Source organism: Corvus kubaryi, unplaced genomic scaffold (genome assembly GCF_017639235.1).
Source record: "Corvus kubaryi isolate FWS band 111438036 unplaced genomic scaffold, C.kubaryi_AGA036_p1.0 61732, whole genome shotgun sequence".
In the NCBI taxonomy this organism is placed as follows: domain Eukaryota; kingdom Metazoa; phylum Chordata; class Aves; order Passeriformes; family Corvidae; genus Corvus; species Corvus kubaryi.
This window is the reverse complement of record NW_024581418.1, coordinates 38,085-56,617: the sequence shown is the minus strand read 5'-3', so window position 1 is coordinate 56,617 and position 18,533 is coordinate 38,085. Positions and strand designations below refer to the sequence as shown.

Sequence of the window (18,533 nt, the reverse complement as noted above, 5' to 3'; positions counted from 1 at the left end):
AGTAAAGGCATGCTCAAGACATCAATACCTGGCTCTAGGATTTGTGCCTCCACCAGAAATTTATTTTTTATACTCATTTGAGAGTTTTCTTTAAAACACAAGGTGTGCTAGGACCTGATGAGATCCACTGTGCTGACGGGGAAACCACTGGGTCTGCACTGTGTCAGTGTCTCAGAGCAGAGGCATCCTGCAGGGGAACTGCAGCACTGGGGCCAGTTCTGGGACTCATGACTTGAGCAGAGCTGGGGGCTGGGAGGCAGGAAGTGAAAAGAGCCGAAGTTAAAACAGGAACCCGGAGGAGACACAGGCCCAAAGCTGTCGCTGGCAGCAGGTGCCCGAGCAAAAAACAGCAAGTTTGCCAGCAGGAACTGGTGAGCCTTTAAAGGTAAGAAAACTTGAGTGGGTTTTGGGAGTGGAAAGTGAGAAATGGCTACAAAAAAGTGCAGTGTTTGGTGGGAAAAGAGAACTCCTTCCTGACCAGGCATGTTTTAGTGGACAGTGCTCGGCATTTGCTTCTCAGGCCATTGTCCCGTCATCATTGTTGTTCTTGTGTTTGAGGCTCTCAAGAACCACATTACCAAATCTACCAGCATGATTGTGCTGTGTGGTAGCCCTGTATTTGTGCTGTAGTGGATGTTTTCCCAGGGGAAAATGGGATAAAAAATGGTTTGAGATGCTACCCTGGCTGATATTTCTCATACAGACAGTGTCCAGAGCTCGTGATGCAGCTACAGCCTGTGGTTTGTCATAGTTCCCACAATGTATGGCAGGTGGCTTTGGAGAATGGGTGGTCAAGAACCATTTACAGGAGCATTTAAAACCTTGAACCATCTTATCTCAAATCAGCTCAAATCAATGGCCCCGATAATGAGCAGCCTTGTGCTAGCTGGTTATTACTGCTGGTTTATGCTTTACAAAAGTAAGCAATGAATTTGAAAAATCTTTGGCATGAGAGATGCCAATAAATTAGGGAGGGGAAAAAGAGAAGAAAGGTGGTGTTAGATGGGGCTGCGTTGTCCATGTGAGCCTTTCTGCTTCCCCTGCTTCTAACTGCAATTAGCTGTATTCAGTTTGGCATCGGATTGCTGTCAGTGGGGAATGTCACAGATATGCTGTGGTCCTGAGGCACCTGGAGAAGGCCTAAAACCAGGTCTTCACTGTATATCTGCCTTAGCCCTTCATCTTCTCCCTTAGATGACTACCTGACCTTTGTTTAACAGAAGAAAGAATCATCTCTGCTGTGCTCATTTGGTTTCTGTTCTCTTCGCTCCCTGGTCTTACAGTGCTGGTTCTCTGGAAAGGACAACTTGAAACTCAACTGGAAAGGAGAGCCTGAAAATGAGCAGTGCACTGCACTAAACAGGAAGGTTATTCACTTAAACAGCTTTTGACGTGGGACAGTTAATCACTTAGCAAAAACAGATAGTTACTTAATTACTCAGCATAAACATTCTGCTTTCACAGGTGCCTGGGGCTGTCTGAGCCTTCTATACAGCTGTGGGAGAGAGGGGTTAGTGCAGCTGAGCAGCACATGGCAAAACCTGCTGTTAATTGAGGATCCAGCACATAGGAGGTCTCTTCCTTCCTGTTGATTTGGTCACACTCTGGTGTGATGGAGAACAGAGCTTAGCTCAGTCTTTCCTGTACATTCTCTTCCATCTTTCTCTCTGGCCCATGAAAAAGCTGCTTTGGGCAACACAGAGCAGAACTTGCGATTCCTCAACACTGCAGGCAGTAAAAAGGGTGGGATATGAAGGGATGGGGGGCTCTGATGAGAGTGATTGCTCTGGGGTGTAGGGGCAGCCAACTCATCTTTTATCTCTCTCTCGTTTTGTAAAAGCTCAGTCGTGTGTGGGTGGGGCATTTTCATCATGTTTTTTTCACAGTCACCTTGAAAATGAAACGCAGGGGTTTTAGATTTCGCATTACTTTTAACTTCCTCTTCCTGGGCCCATCACTTCCTCCAGGCCTGCAGGAGTGGTTCCACCACAGCCTCAGCCAGTTTAACCCTACATCCTCAGTGCTTTTAGCCCCGTTTCCCATTTTTTCCACATGACAGACATGAACACCATACAGCACCAGCTCTGTCACATCTCTGTCCAGCCTTGCTCTGGCCCTTCTCTAGGCTACTGGGAAGGGATTAAAAGGTTGAAAAACAGACAAGAGGCTTGAAGAGTCCACCTCGGTTCCAGCAGCACAGTGTCACAGTGTTGGAGCACACGCCATACTGGTGTGTGCAACTGTGCTAATAGGGGGAGTTAACACAGGGAACAGCCTCCCACAGCACAGAAAATTAATGTGTGTTGGGAAAGCAGAATCTGGTAATTGGATGCCAGCATTTATTTACATTATAATAAGGTGTGTGTTCTAACTGCAGAGTCAGGGTGCATAAAGGCGGTGGTTTACACCTACACTCCCTGTGTGTTTTGCCGTAAGACATGCTGGGGCTCAGGAGCAGCTTTTTTGGCGTGCCCTGTCCTATATGAGGGACAGATGTATGAGGACAGGTGGCCTGTAAGGACTCCTTCCAGCCCAAGTTCTGCTGTGACTGGGTGTGAGCCAGCTGTGGCCATGGGTGACACCATGTCTTTGTTGTGCAGATGTGGAAAGCAGTTGTGGGACACAATGTGTCAGTGAAGGTGGAGACTCAGGGAGACGACTGGGACACAGACCCTGATTTCGTGGTGAGTGTCTGGTGTGGCAGCTGTTATACTGGTGGTGCGAAGAGTTCCTGGCCCTGGGCACTTGCTGCTGAGCTGGGCCGGGGCTCAGGGCTTGGCACTGCATGCAGCACTGCTGGCAGGGCAGGATCAACTGAGTTCCATCAGCCCCTGCAGGTATTGTCAGGTGACCTGTCTGAGCCACTTCTGACACCAGGTTTAGTCTCCAGAGCTTCCTACATCATTGCACACCCTATGGCTGACCACAAGTAATGGCACTTAAGGAGTACAGAATATGCAGTGTTTCTTAAACCTGCTCCCTGGTAACTTCCCTTGTCCTCCCCACAACGTATGTTACAAGACACAGTGAACACTTACGTTTTCTCTGTCCCACACTGTTTGTAACTCTACAGGACCCAGGATTTCCCTCATTTATCTTTTTTTCCAGATGGAAAATCCTACTCTATTTAGAGTCGGCTTGTGCAGATGCAGCTCTGTGCCTCTTATAGTCTTGTTTTCTATCTAGACCGACTCTGAGTGAGCTGGTGAGAGAGGAGAAGGGCTCAGCCTGGGGAACACTCTGCATTCATACAGGGTCATGATTTTCATTTTCCGTTTGGTTCTCTATTACTTTCCTAATTAGCCTCTCCTGTCAGACAAGAGTCCTGTGTTTTCGAGGTTCAGTCTTGCCTAATTATTTCCAGTAAGAAATTCTAGTTTGGGACAGAAAAGCAAATTCCTTTCTCATAGTTTCAAGTTATTAATGTTTCAGGAAAAATCTACACTGTCCAATTCTTTTGCTTACCTAATTTCTTCTATTTGTGGAAGCAGTCAAACTGTGAACAGAATAAGACTTTGTATTAATTTTTTTCATTCTCTTTCATATATACATATTTTCAGCTTTACTGTATATTAGGAAAGACTTTATTGATGCTTCACTTTATCGAATGTATGTTCAGACCTTCCACAAAGCTACAAAACAAGGCTGTGATAGCCAGGCCCGAGGGCTGAGGTCTCTGCGGTTTTTCCAGTATTTTCCCGAACAGCGAATTCCGCAGACTCCTGGTGTCATCTCGGCTCTGCGGAGTGGGTCGGAGACCCCGGCCCGGCCCTGCCCTGCACTGTCCTGCAGGGCGTCGGCGGGCGGCGGGGGATGGGGTGCCGGGACTTCTGGGCTGTGCGTGGTCAGACGGAGCGGCACCGAGCCCCGTGCGGGGCCGGGGCTGACGGCCGCGGTTCGCCCGCAGAACGACATCTCCGAGCGGGAGCAGCGCTGGGGAGCCAAAACCATCGAGGGCTCCGGCCGCGCCGGGCACATCGAGTGAGTGCGACGGGGGGAACCAGCACCGGGGGGGTGCGGAGGACCGGCCCTGCGGGAGGACGAGCGGGGCGTTCCCGCGGGGCCCGGCCGCGTCCGGGCTGGCTCGCGGCGGGCCCGGAGAGCTCTCCCGGCGGGGCGGGCGCCGCTCGGGCTCCGGTTGTGCGGCTCCTCGCTGGCTGGGGTCCGCGGGCCGCCCGGGCTGCCGTGGGGGATCAGGGGGAATACCTGCACATGGGGCTGCCCCAGTGCAAAGGCTTCTCGTTCCTTCCCTGCTCCCTCGGGACAGCCCAGCGCGGCCCTGCAGTGTGTCCAGTGCAGCACTCAGAAAAAGGAAGGTGTGGGATTCCGAGAAAGTCGGGGTGTAGCCCTGAACAGGGCCGCAGGAGGGGGGCTGGATGTCCCCCTGAGCCCATTACTCTGGTCCCTTGCCAGGCGCCGGGCTGCCCTCTCAGGCACGGTGGCCGCGTGTGTGGCTGGCACCCAGGGGAGCCCAGCGCAGGCACACGGGGGCAGCTGGTCCTGCGTGCGTGTCCTGCTGTGTGCTGGGCTTTGGCTGGTGCAGGGGCACAGGGGTGCTCCAGCCAGCTGCATGGCTCTGCAAAATCCCACGCTGACCTGCCCTGTCTCTGTCTCCAGCATCCATGAGCTGAGGAACAAGGTATCAGAGGAACATGAGGTCATCAAGAAGAAGGAGCTGGAGACTGGCCCCAAGGCATCCTATGGCTATGGGGGAAAATTTGGAACAGAGCGAGACCGAATGGATAAGGTAACAGCTGCGGAAGGCTTCCTTGAGCCTCAGTGGAAAAGTGCTTTTCTCATAAAGGAAGGGGCATCCCTGTTTTCTGGCCTGACCCTGAAGGGAGAGAATGGAGAGTTTGCATGGCTGCACAGATTCACACATGTCCAGCTAGCCCATAATCTGTATCCAGGATCTGTTTGAATTCATTTGTATAACTCATCTCTACAACTTCTTTGCAATGCTGCCTTTAGCTGTGAAGGACTTCCTGTGGCTGTTCAAGCCTGCTGCATAACAATTAAATCTGGTGCCTCCCTATTTGTGCTTGTAGAACTAATGTATAGTAATTCCCTTCTCAAATTCTGCATTACAGACCTCATATCTCCCTGAGATAAAGCCTTCGACATCAGATCCTGTCTATGTTTTGTGATGATCATCATCATAATGCTTCTTCCTGCACTTTTCAGCATTTAATACTTCTTTTTCAGAAGTGAGATGGTTCGATTGCAGTAGAGTTCAGTGGGTGTGGTCACTGTGGGATTGAACAATACCAGGATGGCAGGGTGAGAAACAGACTGTCCTGAAAAATTCCCTGCTCTCCCTGCCAGAGGTGTTGTAGCCAGGAACTGCACACGCTCCTCAGGAGAAGGGGCAGAAGCTGAACATTTGCAGCATCCTGGTGCAACTGGACAAAGGCCAAGAAGTTGCTCAACAAAAACACCCTCAGTCTGGTCTGGCAGAGTCTGAGCACAGCTGTTCCATTTTGGCATAGAGTATCTGTGGTTTCTGGCCACAGCACCTCCAGCAGGGAGAGCAGAATCCTGGCCTGGCCTGTGGCCAGGTTTGCTGGCCGTCACTGTCAGATGAAGAAACGGGGAACGGGTGCCAGATCTCTGCCTGGAGTTCTCGGTTGTGTGTGCCTATCTGCACTTTTCTCTTCTTTCCCCTGTGATTATCCACCATGCAACTCCACCAGCACTTGAGAGCAGCTGGTATTTGGCTTTGCTTTGCCCGCACTTTGCTTAGTGAGCTGGCAGTGGGGATGGTTTGTGAGATGATAGCCCTTGAGGCTCCTCCCAGGCCTCAGAGCAGAGCTGTGCTGGCAAAGGGCACGTGGAGAGCATGGCCACCGTCGGCACAGTCAGCTTGGACCTGTTACCCCGTGGCTACGAGCGTGTCAGCAGCATGTAGAAGCACGTGGATCTCTGTCTGTCCACCATGGATGCTCATGTCATACTGTCTCTCCTCTCAGTGCGCAGTAGGACACGAGTACATTGCTGATGTTGGAAAGCACTCCTCCCAGACGGATGCAGCCCAGGGCTTTGGCGGCAAGTTTGGAGTCCAGCGGGACCGAGCTGACAAGGTGTGTTGGACAGTGCAGCTGAAATATGTGCCTGTGGCCTAGAGCACTGCTGCATGCCAGACTGTGGCTCAATTTTCAAAGCTCGGGGTGTGCAGGGTGTGCCGTGTGCTGTGGTCTCTCTGAAGCACAGCTCACCTGTGTGCGGGCCAGTGGCCGATGACACAGTGTGGGGCACCTGTGGAGATAACTGGTGTGCATTGATGTGGTGGGCCTGTCCCATCCAGGCAGAACACTCTTTGTCCTGGGGGGCTGTGGTGTTTGCCCCTGCACTCTGCAGCACAAGACAGGGAGCTGGTAACAGCCTGGCCCCAGGGGAGGGAGACTGAGATCCATCTTGGCCCTCAGGATGACTGACAGTCCTCCCCTTCTTGTTCCAGTCAGCAGTGGGCTTTGAATACAAGGGTGAGGTGGAGAAACACTCGTCCCAGAAAGGCAAGTCCACGAGCACATGTGGCCCCTTGACCCTTTGCCCAGCTTCTCTTCTGTTCCCAGTATCCCGTGCTGTTGGCTGTGGCACAATCTCCTGTCTCTTGTTTCAGATTCCTGTTCCCAGTCCATCACCCTTGTGGCCCCATTCCCCGCTGTCCTGTCACCATCCTCATACTGTACATCCTGCTTGTCTCTGTGCTTTGCTTTGATGGAAGCCCTATCCTGGCTGAGCAGAGGAGACACCCCCACCTTACAATGGATGGCTGGTGCTCCCTGTCCTCTCAAAGCCTTTCTTAGAACTGCTCCAGAGGAAGCCCAAGCACTGTAGCACTTGAGAATTGACTGCTGCAAAAGCAGCCCTGTAAGGAAAAGGTACAACAATGGGTATGAAAACAAAACCCTACAGAGCATCCAAACTTCTGCAGAATTCTGCAGATAATTCAACAAACAGTGCAAGAATTGAAACTAAGGGTATTTTAAATATTCTGCACCCAAGAGAAGATGAGAGGGCATCTCTGAGATGAGATCTCATCTCTGATGAGAGGGCAGTCTGTTAAGGCAGCTGGTGTGGGGTCAGTAGCTCTGACCCAGGACGCTGTGACCAGTCCAGAGAGATGGTCCCATGGAGGATCGTCTTCCCAGGTCCCATGCAGAGAAGCTGTCAGCTCTTAGTGATTTTCAGCTCGTGGTTCCAGCTCAGCTCTACAGGGCAGCCTCCAGGCCAGACCAGGGAGAGGGAGAGACGAGAGGCCCGTGTAGCTGTTCCGCACGAGGCAGCTTTATTCGTCCATACCTGGGGAAGGGGAGGCCAGTGACGGGCTTCTCTCTGCCCTCGCAGGGGTAGAGGGCTGGCTTTATAGGGATACAGGGGGTGGGTGTCAGAGGGTAAAGGCCAATGGGTTACAAAGGATCTGCATGGGGTCTCCCAGAGGCTTCTGGCTCTGTCTTCTCAACGTAGCTGAAAAGTGGTTGCCTTTCCAGGGAGTCTTGCTGGGAGGTTAAGCAATCTCCTTATCTCAGCAGATGTCCCTCCAGGGCAGGGGCTGGGCATACCCCACAGTCTGTTGCTGTTTGAGGTAAATGCGAGGAATACTGCATTACCAAGGAAAGAATCGAATCAGATTCATTTAAAAGGAAACTCTAAAAGAGGGAAAATGGTTTGAGGCATTCTTGGTTGATCTTAAAATAATGAATCACATGCAGTTGTGCTCCATTAACATATTCTTGTAGACATAGAAATTCATCAGGCTGTGTGAAGCCACAGAAATTGCTCAGGAAATGGAAATGTCAGAAATAGGGTGTTTGGATTGCTTTTCATAAAAATGTGTCCATACTGGAAGCTCTAGCAGCGAGGTAACAGTCATAAAATCTGTGTTTACTGAAAACAGCTCTCTTAAAGATCCATTTCATAACAGCCCCATAGGTAGATAATAGTTTAGTCACAATAAGTTTAAGAAATTTTGGGACTTACAGGTTAAGTAACTGAGCTTCTGTGTAGCAGAAATCCATTCTGGAATACATAATGTTCTTATGCATGTTTCTCTAGATCATAGCCTCCATGGATTGGTACAGCTGAAGTTCTTGGAGACACCTCAGCTCAGTCCCATGAAATGCAGACCTGTGAGAATTGTGTCAGGGACCAGGGAGAAGCGACTCCAATTTACTCCTGAAGGGCAGGATTTAGACACCAAGCAGGCAGGTGTCTAAAAGGAGGAGTCTGTACAGCCAGGAGTCAGGATGAAGGCTGAAATGTCTCAGGAATCAGCCAGTAATAACCAGGTGGTCCTTAGAAAACAGCTGAACATGGCTGAAGTCATTAATGGATCGCTAGTTTGGAGATGGAAAAAGGAGAGGCACAAGGCAACCGTGATGTGCTCTCACACAATGGCAAACGTGCCAGTGAGAAGAGTGGGAGCATGTCTGCAGAAAGGGGGGTTCAGCCTTGGTGGCAGTCCCCAGGGTCAGGTGCTTCCTTGTGGAAGCTGAGATTCCACTATAGCAAACGTAAGCCCTTTTGCTATTCTTGTACTTCCCAGGCTCAGTGTACTTACAGCACTTTCCCAAGGCTGGCAGACCACAGGCTGAAATCCTGGCTCTGGAGGTGGCTTAGGGAGTGATGCCCCAGCTGTCAGTGCCCAAGTCCTGCTTGGCTTTGCCTTCGTGAGTGGCAGATCTCCCACTGTCCTTGGCATGTCCATTTTCTTCCTTTCCTCCTGGCCTGCTGTGTCTCCTGGTGCCCTGACCCACATTTGCCTTGGGCCCCCATTCCTATGGGCTCTCATCTGTGGTGCTCCCTGCCATCCACTCTGTCCCCTCCAACCCTTCACTTTCTATGGTGTTTTCCATAATCCTTGCTGCCATCCCTTCTCCCTGGTGGCCCTTCCCAGTGCTGCTCCCCATCCTCTCCTCACCAGCCCCATGCTGGGGGCAGCATTTGACTCCATACACCACTTCAGATTACTCCAAGGGCTTTGGTGGCCGTTATGGAGTGGAGAGGGATAAGGTGGACAAAGCAGCTGTGGGATTTGACTACAAGAGCCAGGCAGAGAAGCATGACTCTCAGAAAGGTGAGCCACAGCAGCCAGGTGAGCTGGGGAAGCTGGGTGAGGTGGGAGATCTGGGGGAGCAGAGGAAACTGAGGGAGCTGGATGAGCTGGAGGGGCTGGGGTTGCTGGAGGTGGGGGGGGTGGGGGGGGAGCCAGCTGAGGGCAGGGAGCAGGGCTGGAGCTGGGGACTGCCCGCTGGGACTATGGGGCACTGTGCAGGGCTTTTGCAATCTGCTGCAAGAATGGTGGAAGAGCTACAGGGAGCTGTTGGGAATGGGTCAGGTGAGGAAAGCCATTGCACAGTGCATGGCTTCTGGAAAGAGTTCAGGCTAAAGGAAGAGGAGCAGAAGAGTTCTGTGGGCATAGGGATCTCTTGGACAGCATATCACCAAAGGAAGGGTGAAGGGGAAGCCCAGGCAGGTGCTAATAGCAGCAGACCTATCCCAGGGAGGAGGGAGGGCTGTTGCTGCAGCACCAGTGGGGAAATCTGGCCTTGTTCCATGTCTGAGTCCTGGGCACAGAAAACCTGTGAGAAAAGCCTGAACTCACACTGCTGCCACTTGTCTCCTTCCCTCCCTTGTCTCTTCTCTTCCATGCTCTGATCTGGATCCCTGTGGCTGAAGACTATTCTGTGGGCTTTGGTGGGAAGTTTGGGGTCCAGAGGGATCGTCAGGACAAGAATGCCCTTGGCTGGGACCATCAGGAAGAAGTGCAACCCCATGCATCCCAAAGAGGTCAGGCAATGTTGCCAGAGGTGGTAGCAGTTTCCTTGGAGCACACATAGACCTGGAGCTTGTGGTTCATAGTAAGAGATCCAGCTGCAGAATGTGTCCAGCACGTTGCAGAGCAGCTGAGACACAGTGAACCCCAAAGCACAAGGGCAGAGTAGGTGTGTGCTTGGATCAGTGGGGGACATGGAATGTGAGTCCCTGAATCAGGACTTCCAGACTCTGCTGTGCATTCTCTGTGAGGGACATTCCTAACCATAAGCTCACTGTAAAGGTGAGCACAGAGGAGTGAGGCAGAACAGATCCCAGGAATGCCTTGGGTACAGCACATTTGACTTCACTGAACAAGGCCACGCTCCACTCAAGTGGGGCGACTGGCCTCTCACCCCAGTGCCTTGGATTCAGGTTTGGCAGCTACAGCCATGCACACCTGTGCCCTCAGCTGAAACAAGGGAGGGATCAGTCCTAAAAGCTACTGTCCAGAGCACTTAGCTTTATCCATATCTCATCACATACGGAACTAACTAGAGATAACACATGCAAACTCATTTCACTGCTCACAGCATACTGACGTCAGAGGTACACACAAAATAAAAAATACTATAAAATAACATTTTTTCCATACAGACTATGCCAAGGGATTTGGAGGCCGTTATGGGGTCCAGAAGGATAGAGTGGATAAGGTAAGACTGCTGCAGCCTGCAACTGCTTCCTCCTAATCACTGCTTTTTGCCTAGCTGAAAAAAAAGAGATTCTCCAGGTGGAGGTGAGATCCCAGTGCTCAGTAAACAGCTATGGCAAGAAGGAACTGGCTGAGTGCAAAATGCCAGAGGGTGCAGAGGGATGCAGCCTGGGGAGACTGTAATGCAGGGAATTCCTCATGGTACTGTCTGTAACTCCTCACTTCTCTGCTGTTTGTTACCTTCTGCAGGTTTTCACTCCTATCAAGGAGTGCCTCATGGTCTGTTAGGTGCTAAATCTTCCTGCACACCTTGACAAACCCCATCAAGAATGGGATTGGCATAGATCAATCTGACGTGCATGAGAAGAGGTCACCCAGTTAGCTGGTTCAGGTTTTCAGTTTGGGCTCGTCTGCAGTCACATCTCAGACTGAAGCACTGGGATTAATTCTGTGCTTGGCAGGCTGCCCTGAAGGCTTGGTCAGCAAAAGGGGTCCTGCCAGTGGGTGATGATCTGCATGGGTTTGGATAGCCTAAAAGATGCGAATCCTGGAGCTTTGGGGTATTTGCAAGAGGCAGTAAGGGTGCCTTCCCTGAAACCTGCTTTCCCTGCTCTGGGGCACAGTGCTGTGCCTGGTACAGCACCAACGCTGCTGTCCTCGGGAGCTCAGGGAAGCAGGAGAGGATATAAACACACTGGAGCAACCCACATGGTCCTGTCCATGCTGTGTGTGTAGGCTGGGCCAGCAGCAGAGAGGGAATGTTGTCCTGCCCTCAGAAGAGATTAGCACTATCTGTGAATTTAACAACAGCAAATGGAGGGGCATTGACAAAAGTCACATCTTGTCTGTGGTCAAAAACAACATGCAAAAGCAGATGACGACTTGGTAGAAGGGCTGTGGGTCCTTTGGGAAGCAGGGTGCAGAGGAGATAAGCAGTTCTTGTTTGTATCAAAGTGAACATGAATTTGTGTGTTTTGAGAATACTGAAGCATAAAGAAACATAGTAAAAATAAGGATATTTGGGCAAGTAACTAAGTGTCTGATTGCCTGGTCCTTAGGCGCTGCAGAAGTTCTGAATTCGCTGCACCAGAGGAGAGCATAACAGACCCTCAGGCAGCCTGAACTCTCCTTTGCTAAAGTTCTGGACTCTCAGTGTCAGACTGAGTCTCACACAAATGCTGTCATATACACAGCATGTCCAGGCCCCTGCTGTGACCTGTGGACACCTGGTTCTGAGCCTGCAGGCTGGTTTGCCTGCTCAGGGGTGTTTTCTGCAGGGACAGCAGAGCTGCTGACAGGGATCCGTGGCGGCGGCAGTGGCAGTCGGGCACCAGCCTGTTGTGACACCTGCAGGCAGCACCTGGTGTAAAGTGTCAGGCTGAAAAGTGGGTCCTACCTGCTGGTTCCTTTCTGCATTAAGCAGTTTTCTCATGAAAGCAGATAAACCCTTAAGCCCTCTCTATCTCACTTTGATTTTCCTGCAACCTCCCCACCAATACTATTCCCAGTTCAGCATCTCTCCACACCTCCTGAAGCCAGTGATGCCGCAGGTATTCACACACAGATGCTGGTTTCCAGCCTGTGCCACTGCACACACATGGCAGGTGAGGCAGCTGTGCATGCAGCAGAGAAGTGCTTTCAGGCTTTGTGCCACTGGGAGTGCAGGGATGGATGAATGGTGTCCCTGGGCCTGGGGAAGAGACAGATGGCCAGGCATCCTGCCAGGCAAACCCTCAGCTCCTTGCCATGGTACAGGGAGTGCTCCCAGCCCTGCTGTCCTGTGCCACTGCTCAGCCTCCCTTGCTGGGCTCCACAGCACTTTTCCAGCTCTCAGTGCCACCTCTCAGGCAGGGACACCTGTGTCCTTGGCTAGGGGGGCAACCGGCACGTCCCCAGGGTAGGGAGGTGTCAGAAGAGGGGACTGCAGCCAACAGCCTCCCCTGGGCCAGGGCAGGTGTACAGGTGAGGACAAACACACCTGGGAACAAAGCTTGCCATCACCAGTACCCAAATCCAGCACTGGCACTGCCCAACAAACTGAACAATTCTTTCCCTTCCTCTTGCAGAGTGCTGCTGGCTTTGATGAGATGGCAGCTCCCACCTCCTCCTATGAGAAAACAAGACCCCTGGAGGCAGGTGAGACCTGAGTTCCAGCCTTGGGCTTAGGAAACTATGGGCCTCACAGTCCCTCTGTGGCAGCATGCTGGCAGGTGTGTGCAGTGGTGGGATAGGGGTTTAACCTGTGCTGGAGGGCAGGAGAAAGTGGCTGAACTGCAAGATTCTCTGGAAGAGGCAGAGGTCTGGGTTTCTCCTGGATGCTTGGGGTGGTGGAAGGAAGACATAGGGCTGGGTCAATCAGCTGTCTCCTCACAGGAGCTTCCAGCGGCACCAGCAGCCTGCGGTCACGGTTTGAGCACATGGCCAAGTTGGCAGAGGAGGAGAGCAGAAGGCAGGCAGAGGAGGAGCGGGGGAGGCGGCAGGCCCGGGAGCACCCAGTGGCTCAGCAGCAGGTGAGCCAGGGCCATCTTGCCGTGTCCTCCAAGACTCGTGACACAGACTTTTCCTCAGAGCCAGGCAGCTCCATGTCCTTCTATCTGGTGTCTTGAGGGTAATCTCATGCCTAAACTGCTTCCCTGCACCTGCCAAGAATGGCCACTGAACTTCACAGTTGTCACTGGACTTTCCTTTTCAGCACACCAAACACTCATATAAGGACATACCTGCGCCCAACCATGGCACCTGTGCTCTGGACTCAGCTCCTTTTGCCTCTGGTGCCTGGCAAACAATGTGGTTACTCCTCCCCAGCACTGCTATCCCAGTAGTCTGTATGTGGGATGCATTCCAGCAAACTGGAGATGGCACCCAGCCCCTATATTTACTTGCCTTCCTACCTGGTGCTCTTCCTGCACTCAGAGACCAGAGGGGTGTTGACAGTGAAGCTGTCCTGTTCCCCCCAACATGCTCCTCTTCGGGGCTGCCCCTCTGTTGTCACCAGCCTATGAGTGCCCAGGCCCAGAGCAGGTTTGTAGGTGGAGGAAAATGTTCTGAGTTGCTCTGTTGGGAATGTGAAGAGCCATTGTTCTGGACTCGTTCAAAGGGACTGAGCATGGTCTGATGGCTTTTCTCTAGCAGGAAATCCCACCGAGAGAGAAGGAACCCACCGGGGCAGCCTCTCCAGCCGTGCCAGCAAGGGTCCCCAGGAGCACTGCTGGGGACCAGCCTGTGTCACCAGGAGAACAGGTGCCAAGGCAGCCTGGGAGAGCTGGGAAGGGGAGCAGGCGGAGGGGATTTCACCTGAGAGGGGCTGTGCTTTGTGGGCACGCTGCAGGAAGATGTGGAGCACAGCCCCAGCATGTGAGAGGAAGGATAAGGGGGAGCATTGGGATGGGGATGGGACTTGGCTGCATAGCACCTGACCCCATGGGACAAGCTCTGGGAGTGGGTCAGTGCAGTGGCAGTACCATGGGCAGTAGTGAAGTATGAACAGAGTTCAAACACATGAGCCCTGAGGGTCTCCAGAGCAATCCCAGGTGCTGGTTCAGCATGGCCCGAGTAGCTCAGCTGTTTCCCTGGTGTGCAGGGGATGATGCTGTGTGAGGATGTGTGCTGGGATGATGTGCCCTGGCAGCAGTAAAGGGGCTGCCTTGTGTCAGGTGCTGGCAGTCGGGGAAGAGCTGCCTGTGGTGGGTGCTTTTCAGGTGACTTTCCTGTCACTTTCTCACCTCGTGGCAGGAGGCCAAAAGGGAGGATGAAGAAGTACCACCCACTTTGCCACCAAGGCCAGCAGATCTGAATGCTGAGCTGTGCAAGGTCCCCAGCCAAGGTCAGCCCACCTACAGTATAAGTTCGGATGTTGGTGGAGACTATGAGGAGCTGCCAGAGCCCTCTGACTACTGTGACAGTACCAGTGGAGTTGCTGACTATGAGGAGCTGCCAGCCCCACTGGGAAAGCCGGATGCCACCTATGACTTTGGAGGAGATGAAGGTGAAGACTATGAGGTGATCCTTCCTCAGGAGCCTAGGCAGACCCAGCCGCATGTGGGTGAGTACTGATGGAAGAGCCCATGTCTTGGGGAGTTTGTACCTGTCCACTCACCTCACTGAATGTATGGGACAAAGTCCAGAGGGAATTTTTATCCTGAAGTCTAGTGTGATCAGGATAGCAGCTCCAGCAGTCTACTGTGATCAGGATAGCAGTCTCCTGGTGGAGACTTGGTTGTGTCCCACTCCCCTGTCCAGCTCTAAGGTGCAGTTGAGCTGCATGGGATGCTGGACCAGACAGCAGGAATCTGTTGGATCGGGCTCTGGGCAGGAGGCTGCCACAGGCTCAGGAGAAGCTGGATGTGGACCAACGCTCTTGCTGCAGTTTCCTGGCAAGTGGCTGCCAGTGCTGCACCAGGGCCTGAGGGTGCCTCTGGTTCAGCCCATTCCTCACGTGGCTGGTGTTCTGGTGGAGTCTCCTGGTGTGAGGAGTGCAGGTAGCCTTTGTCTAAGCACAGGAGCAAGCTGCATGGGCTGCTGTCGATGCTTCTGTTGCAGCTTTGCTGGTACTGGAGATGGCAAGTGAAGAGGTTGGAGTTATTCCCCACCTTTTTCTTGGGAGAGGAGCATGAAAGATCAGGACCCAACTGTCTCATTGAAGAAAGGGAGGGAAGTCACACCTTGCTTTGGGGATGTGGTGCACCTCTCCTTGTTGACAGGGTTTGGATGTGCTTCCCCAAAGCTGGGCTAGAGGATGGCACTGACCAGTACTGTGTGGTTGCTTCAGCCTCTGTCTCATTTGTCCGTCCTGTGTTCTGCAGGGAACATGGACAGTGCTTATGAGGGGCAGAATCCTGGGATCTGCGCGGTGGCTCTCTATGATTACCAAGGAGGTGGGTCTGGAAGGTGCTGTGCCCCGGCAGGGCTGTGCCCTGGGGACGTAGGGATTCACTGCATCAGCAAAGGGGGAAAGATTGTGACTTGGTGGTTTAAATTTTTTCCTCCTGGGAAGCAGAATGAGACCTGGCTTGGGAACTGTCATGGTTTAGGAATGGTATTCTCCAGTTTAGTACTCTGAGTAAAAAAAAAACCCTCTCCAATTGGAGGCAAAAAAAGGCAAAGATCACAGGTTGAGACAAGAACAATTTACTGGAAACAGCAATAAGAAAGTGAACAGTAACAGCAACAATATCAATAACAAAAAGTGTAAGAAAAGAAATTATTCACATGGAAAAATACCCAATAATAGACAATGTTGGATGGCTCCCTCCACCACATTTTCTCAACCAGAAGGAGCCCCGTCTTCCTCGGAATCGAGAGTCCCTTTCCCCCACCCCTGGCAATGACATGAGGGGGTATAGAATAATCTCCATGTTTTGGCCATGGCCCCTCCCAGCAACTGCAAAAAATTAGCTTTGTCATGGCCCAAACCCGGACAGAACAGAGAAACTTCATCTTTCACCTGTGATGTCTTGTTCTTTCTCTGCTTTATCTGTGTGTTGGATGGGGTTGGGTGAGGTAAATTCTTGGGGGTTATCAGAGCACTTGTTCTGTCTTCTCCTGCCTGGGGGAAGGTGGGAGGAGGAATGTGAACCAGCTCTCTCTGAGGTTCTCTTTGCATTATGACTGTCTTTTCTTGACAATTTTTGCAGATGGAGATGATGAGATTTCTTTTGATCCTGATGACACAATCACGCACATTGAGATGGTGGATGAAGGCTGGTGGCGGGGACAGTGTCATGGCAGAGTTGGCCTCTTCCCAGCAAATTATGTGAAGCTTCTGCAATGAAATGAGCACAGTGCAAGCTACTTCCTTCCAAACTTTTGCCTCTGTCGTGCTTTGATACTGGCCAAATGCCAGGCACCCACAAAAGTCACTCACTCACCCTCCCCTTGAACAGCCTGGTAGAGGAGAGAAAAAATTAATGAAGGGTTCATGAGTTGAGATAAGGACTGGGAGAAAACACTCCAAGGGCAAAAGAGGCTCCACCTAGAGGTACAAAGTGAATTTATTACTAGCAGAGTCAGAGGAGGATAATAAGAAGTAAAATACGCCCTTAAAAACACCTTTTTTTCCCCCCCAGCCCCTCCCTCCTTCCCACCAACTGTGCAGGGAGACTGGACGTGGAGGTTTGGTCATTTCGTCACCTGAGATCTGCTGCTGCTGCTCAGGGAGAGGAGTCCTTCCCCTGTGAGACCGTGGATTTCCTCCCAGGGAAGACAGTTCTTTGTGAACTCCCCCGGCGTGGGTCCAATCTCACGAGCAGCAGTCCTCCCAAAACTGCCGCAACCTGAGCCCCTCCCACAGGCAAAGCAGTTCTCCCAAAACTGCTGCGGCGTGGGTCACTCTTCCACGGGGTGCAGTCTTCCAAGGCCAGGCTGCTCCAGCCTGGGAGCAGGGCCCTCTCTCTGCACTGGGTCTCCCACTGGATCACAGCCTCCTGCAGGCATCCACCTGCTCTGGCATGGACACCTCCCCCGTGGGCTGCGGATGTACGTCTGCATCCCCCGTGGATCCCCAGGGCTGTGGGTGGATCTCTGCAGGGAGACACCAGGGTCAGTGGAGAAGGAGGGGCAGGAGGTGCTCCAGGAGCCAGAGCCGAGATTCCTCTGCAGGCCGTGGTGATTGCCATGGTGATGCAGCTGTGCCCCTGCAGCCCCCGGGTATCCACGGGGGATGCAGAGATCCACCTGTCCACGTCCAGTCTCCCTGCACAGTTGGTGGGAAGGAGGGAGGGGTTGGGGGAAAAAAGGTGTTTTTAAGGGCGTATTTTACTTCTTATTATCCTTCTCTGACTCTGCTAGTAATAAATTCACTTTGTACTTCTAGGTTGAGCCTGTTTTGCCCTTGGAGTGTTTTCTTCTGGTCCTTATCTCAACTCATGAACCCTTCATTAAATTTTTTCTCTCTCCTCTGCCCAACTGTGGCAGGGGAGAGCAAGTGAGCCGCTGTCGTGGGTGCCTGGCGTTTGGCCGGTGTCAAACCATGACAGCCTCTCTCTGCTTCAGCCTTTTCCATGTTATCAGCTTCATTTGGCTCAGCTTGGTGTATACACATTGAGAGAAATATCAAGGAGCAAACTGGCAGTGTCAGAGGGAATGTTTTGTCTTATGCCCAAGAGGCAAAGCAAATCCCTCCCTCAAGCCAGTACATCTTAGGCGGATGCTCAGCTGTGGGAGTTGTTGCTCTGTGGGATGCAGGTACCATCACAGCAGGAATAAACCAGGAACAGCTGAGTAGAACAGTACCTGAAGGGCTGTGGGAGCACTTGAGGGGCTGTGGAAGCACACCCCAGTCACTGCCACTGTCAGAAGTGGGTGCACAGGGTCCCATTGTGACACTAAAGCTTTAGAGTTCAGTGTGGTTCACAGGTGAGTTTTGGACCACGCAGCAGTTGACCAAGCCTGTACTACCTGGGCAGGAGTGTGGCATTCCTGCTCAGTGTTTGATTCTGGGAAAACCCACAGGCTGTGTCTGTTACAGGAAAGGTGCATTGGGATTCAAGTTAAAAATTATCAATTTTAATGTAAGTTTTCCAGAGGTTTCTTGTTTGGGTTTCTGTTTGGTTGGCTTTGGGGGTTTTGTTTGGTTGGAGTGCTTTGATTTTTTTGTTTCTCTGAGGTAACTTCCCCAGTCCTTTTTTGTTGTGCAGTTCCTGCTGTGTTTCCTGCTGTTGCTTTCCAGGGGCTCTACAGAAAGGGGTTCATTGGGCAGACTCTGATGTGTCCAGTGACACTGGACTGAGGGTGGTTCAAGGACTTTTTAGAATCCAGAAGGGCGTATAGGAAGGAGGACTGAGGGGCTCGCAGCCTGTCTGGGTAGGAGGAACAGCCCAACCCAACAGTGGGTTACAGAAACATTTCTTTCCCTGAAGAATAAAATCAGTATGTGTTGTGCATTAAGAAATGGCAAACTGCTCCCAACAAGGCCATGTGCCTCCTAGTCCCAGTTCTGACTCTCCAGTGGGTTTCTTTGGGAACAGATTGGATATTGCTGGGTATCTCTTGGTAACTGAGCTACAGATGAGCATGTTTGGGTCCAGCTGACCTGCAGCCGATGTAGGTTGTGTGACTGCAGGTGTGACCT

The 18,533-nt window shown here is 52.1% G+C and overlaps 1 protein-coding gene across 9 annotated transcripts; it reads left to right on the top strand.

The window, feature by feature from the left end:
• The first annotated feature begins 266 nt into the window (after positions 1–266).
• Positions 267–16,396, top strand: LOC121672391 (hematopoietic lineage cell-specific protein-like). 9 transcript variants are annotated; one of them, XM_042045019.1, is made up of 16 exons: positions 269–385; positions 1,284–1,367; positions 2,601–2,684; positions 3,908–3,981; positions 4,618–4,747; positions 5,970–6,080; positions 6,458–6,512; positions 8,966–9,076; positions 9,679–9,789; positions 10,411–10,466; positions 12,532–12,601; positions 12,839–12,975; positions 13,595–13,705; positions 14,198–14,507; positions 15,268–15,339; positions 16,099–16,396. In XM_042045019.1, the coding sequence occupies exons 3-16, from the start codon at positions 2,601–2,603 to the stop codon at positions 16,233–16,235; spliced, it is 1,569 nt and encodes a 522-aa protein (XP_041900953.1). In that variant the 5' UTR covers positions 269–385; positions 1,284–1,367; the 3' UTR covers positions 16,236–16,396. The 9 variants fall into 9 exon arrangements, with proteins under 9 accessions (XP_041900958.1, XP_041900953.1, XP_041900954.1 ...); XM_042045020.1 differs by having other exon boundaries at positions 1,221–1,367; XM_042045021.1 differs by having other exon boundaries at positions 1,195–1,363.
• Positions 16,397–18,533: the final 2,137 nt, after the last annotated feature.

Bases quoted from the DNA above. Each gene is read 5' to 3' on its own strand.
- LOC121672391 (XM_042045018.1), top strand. From the start codon at position 2,601: ATGTGGAAAGCAGTTGTGGGACACAATGTGTCAGTGAAGGTGGAGACT. The intron at 3,982-4,617 runs GTGAGTGCGACG...CTCTGTCTCCAG, and splicing joins GGCCGCGCCGGGCACATCGA to CATCCATGAGCTGAGGAACA. The intron at 10,467-12,531 runs GTAAGACTGCTG...TTCCTCTTGCAG, and splicing joins AGAAGGATAGAGTGGATAAG to AGTGCTGCTGGCTTTGATGA.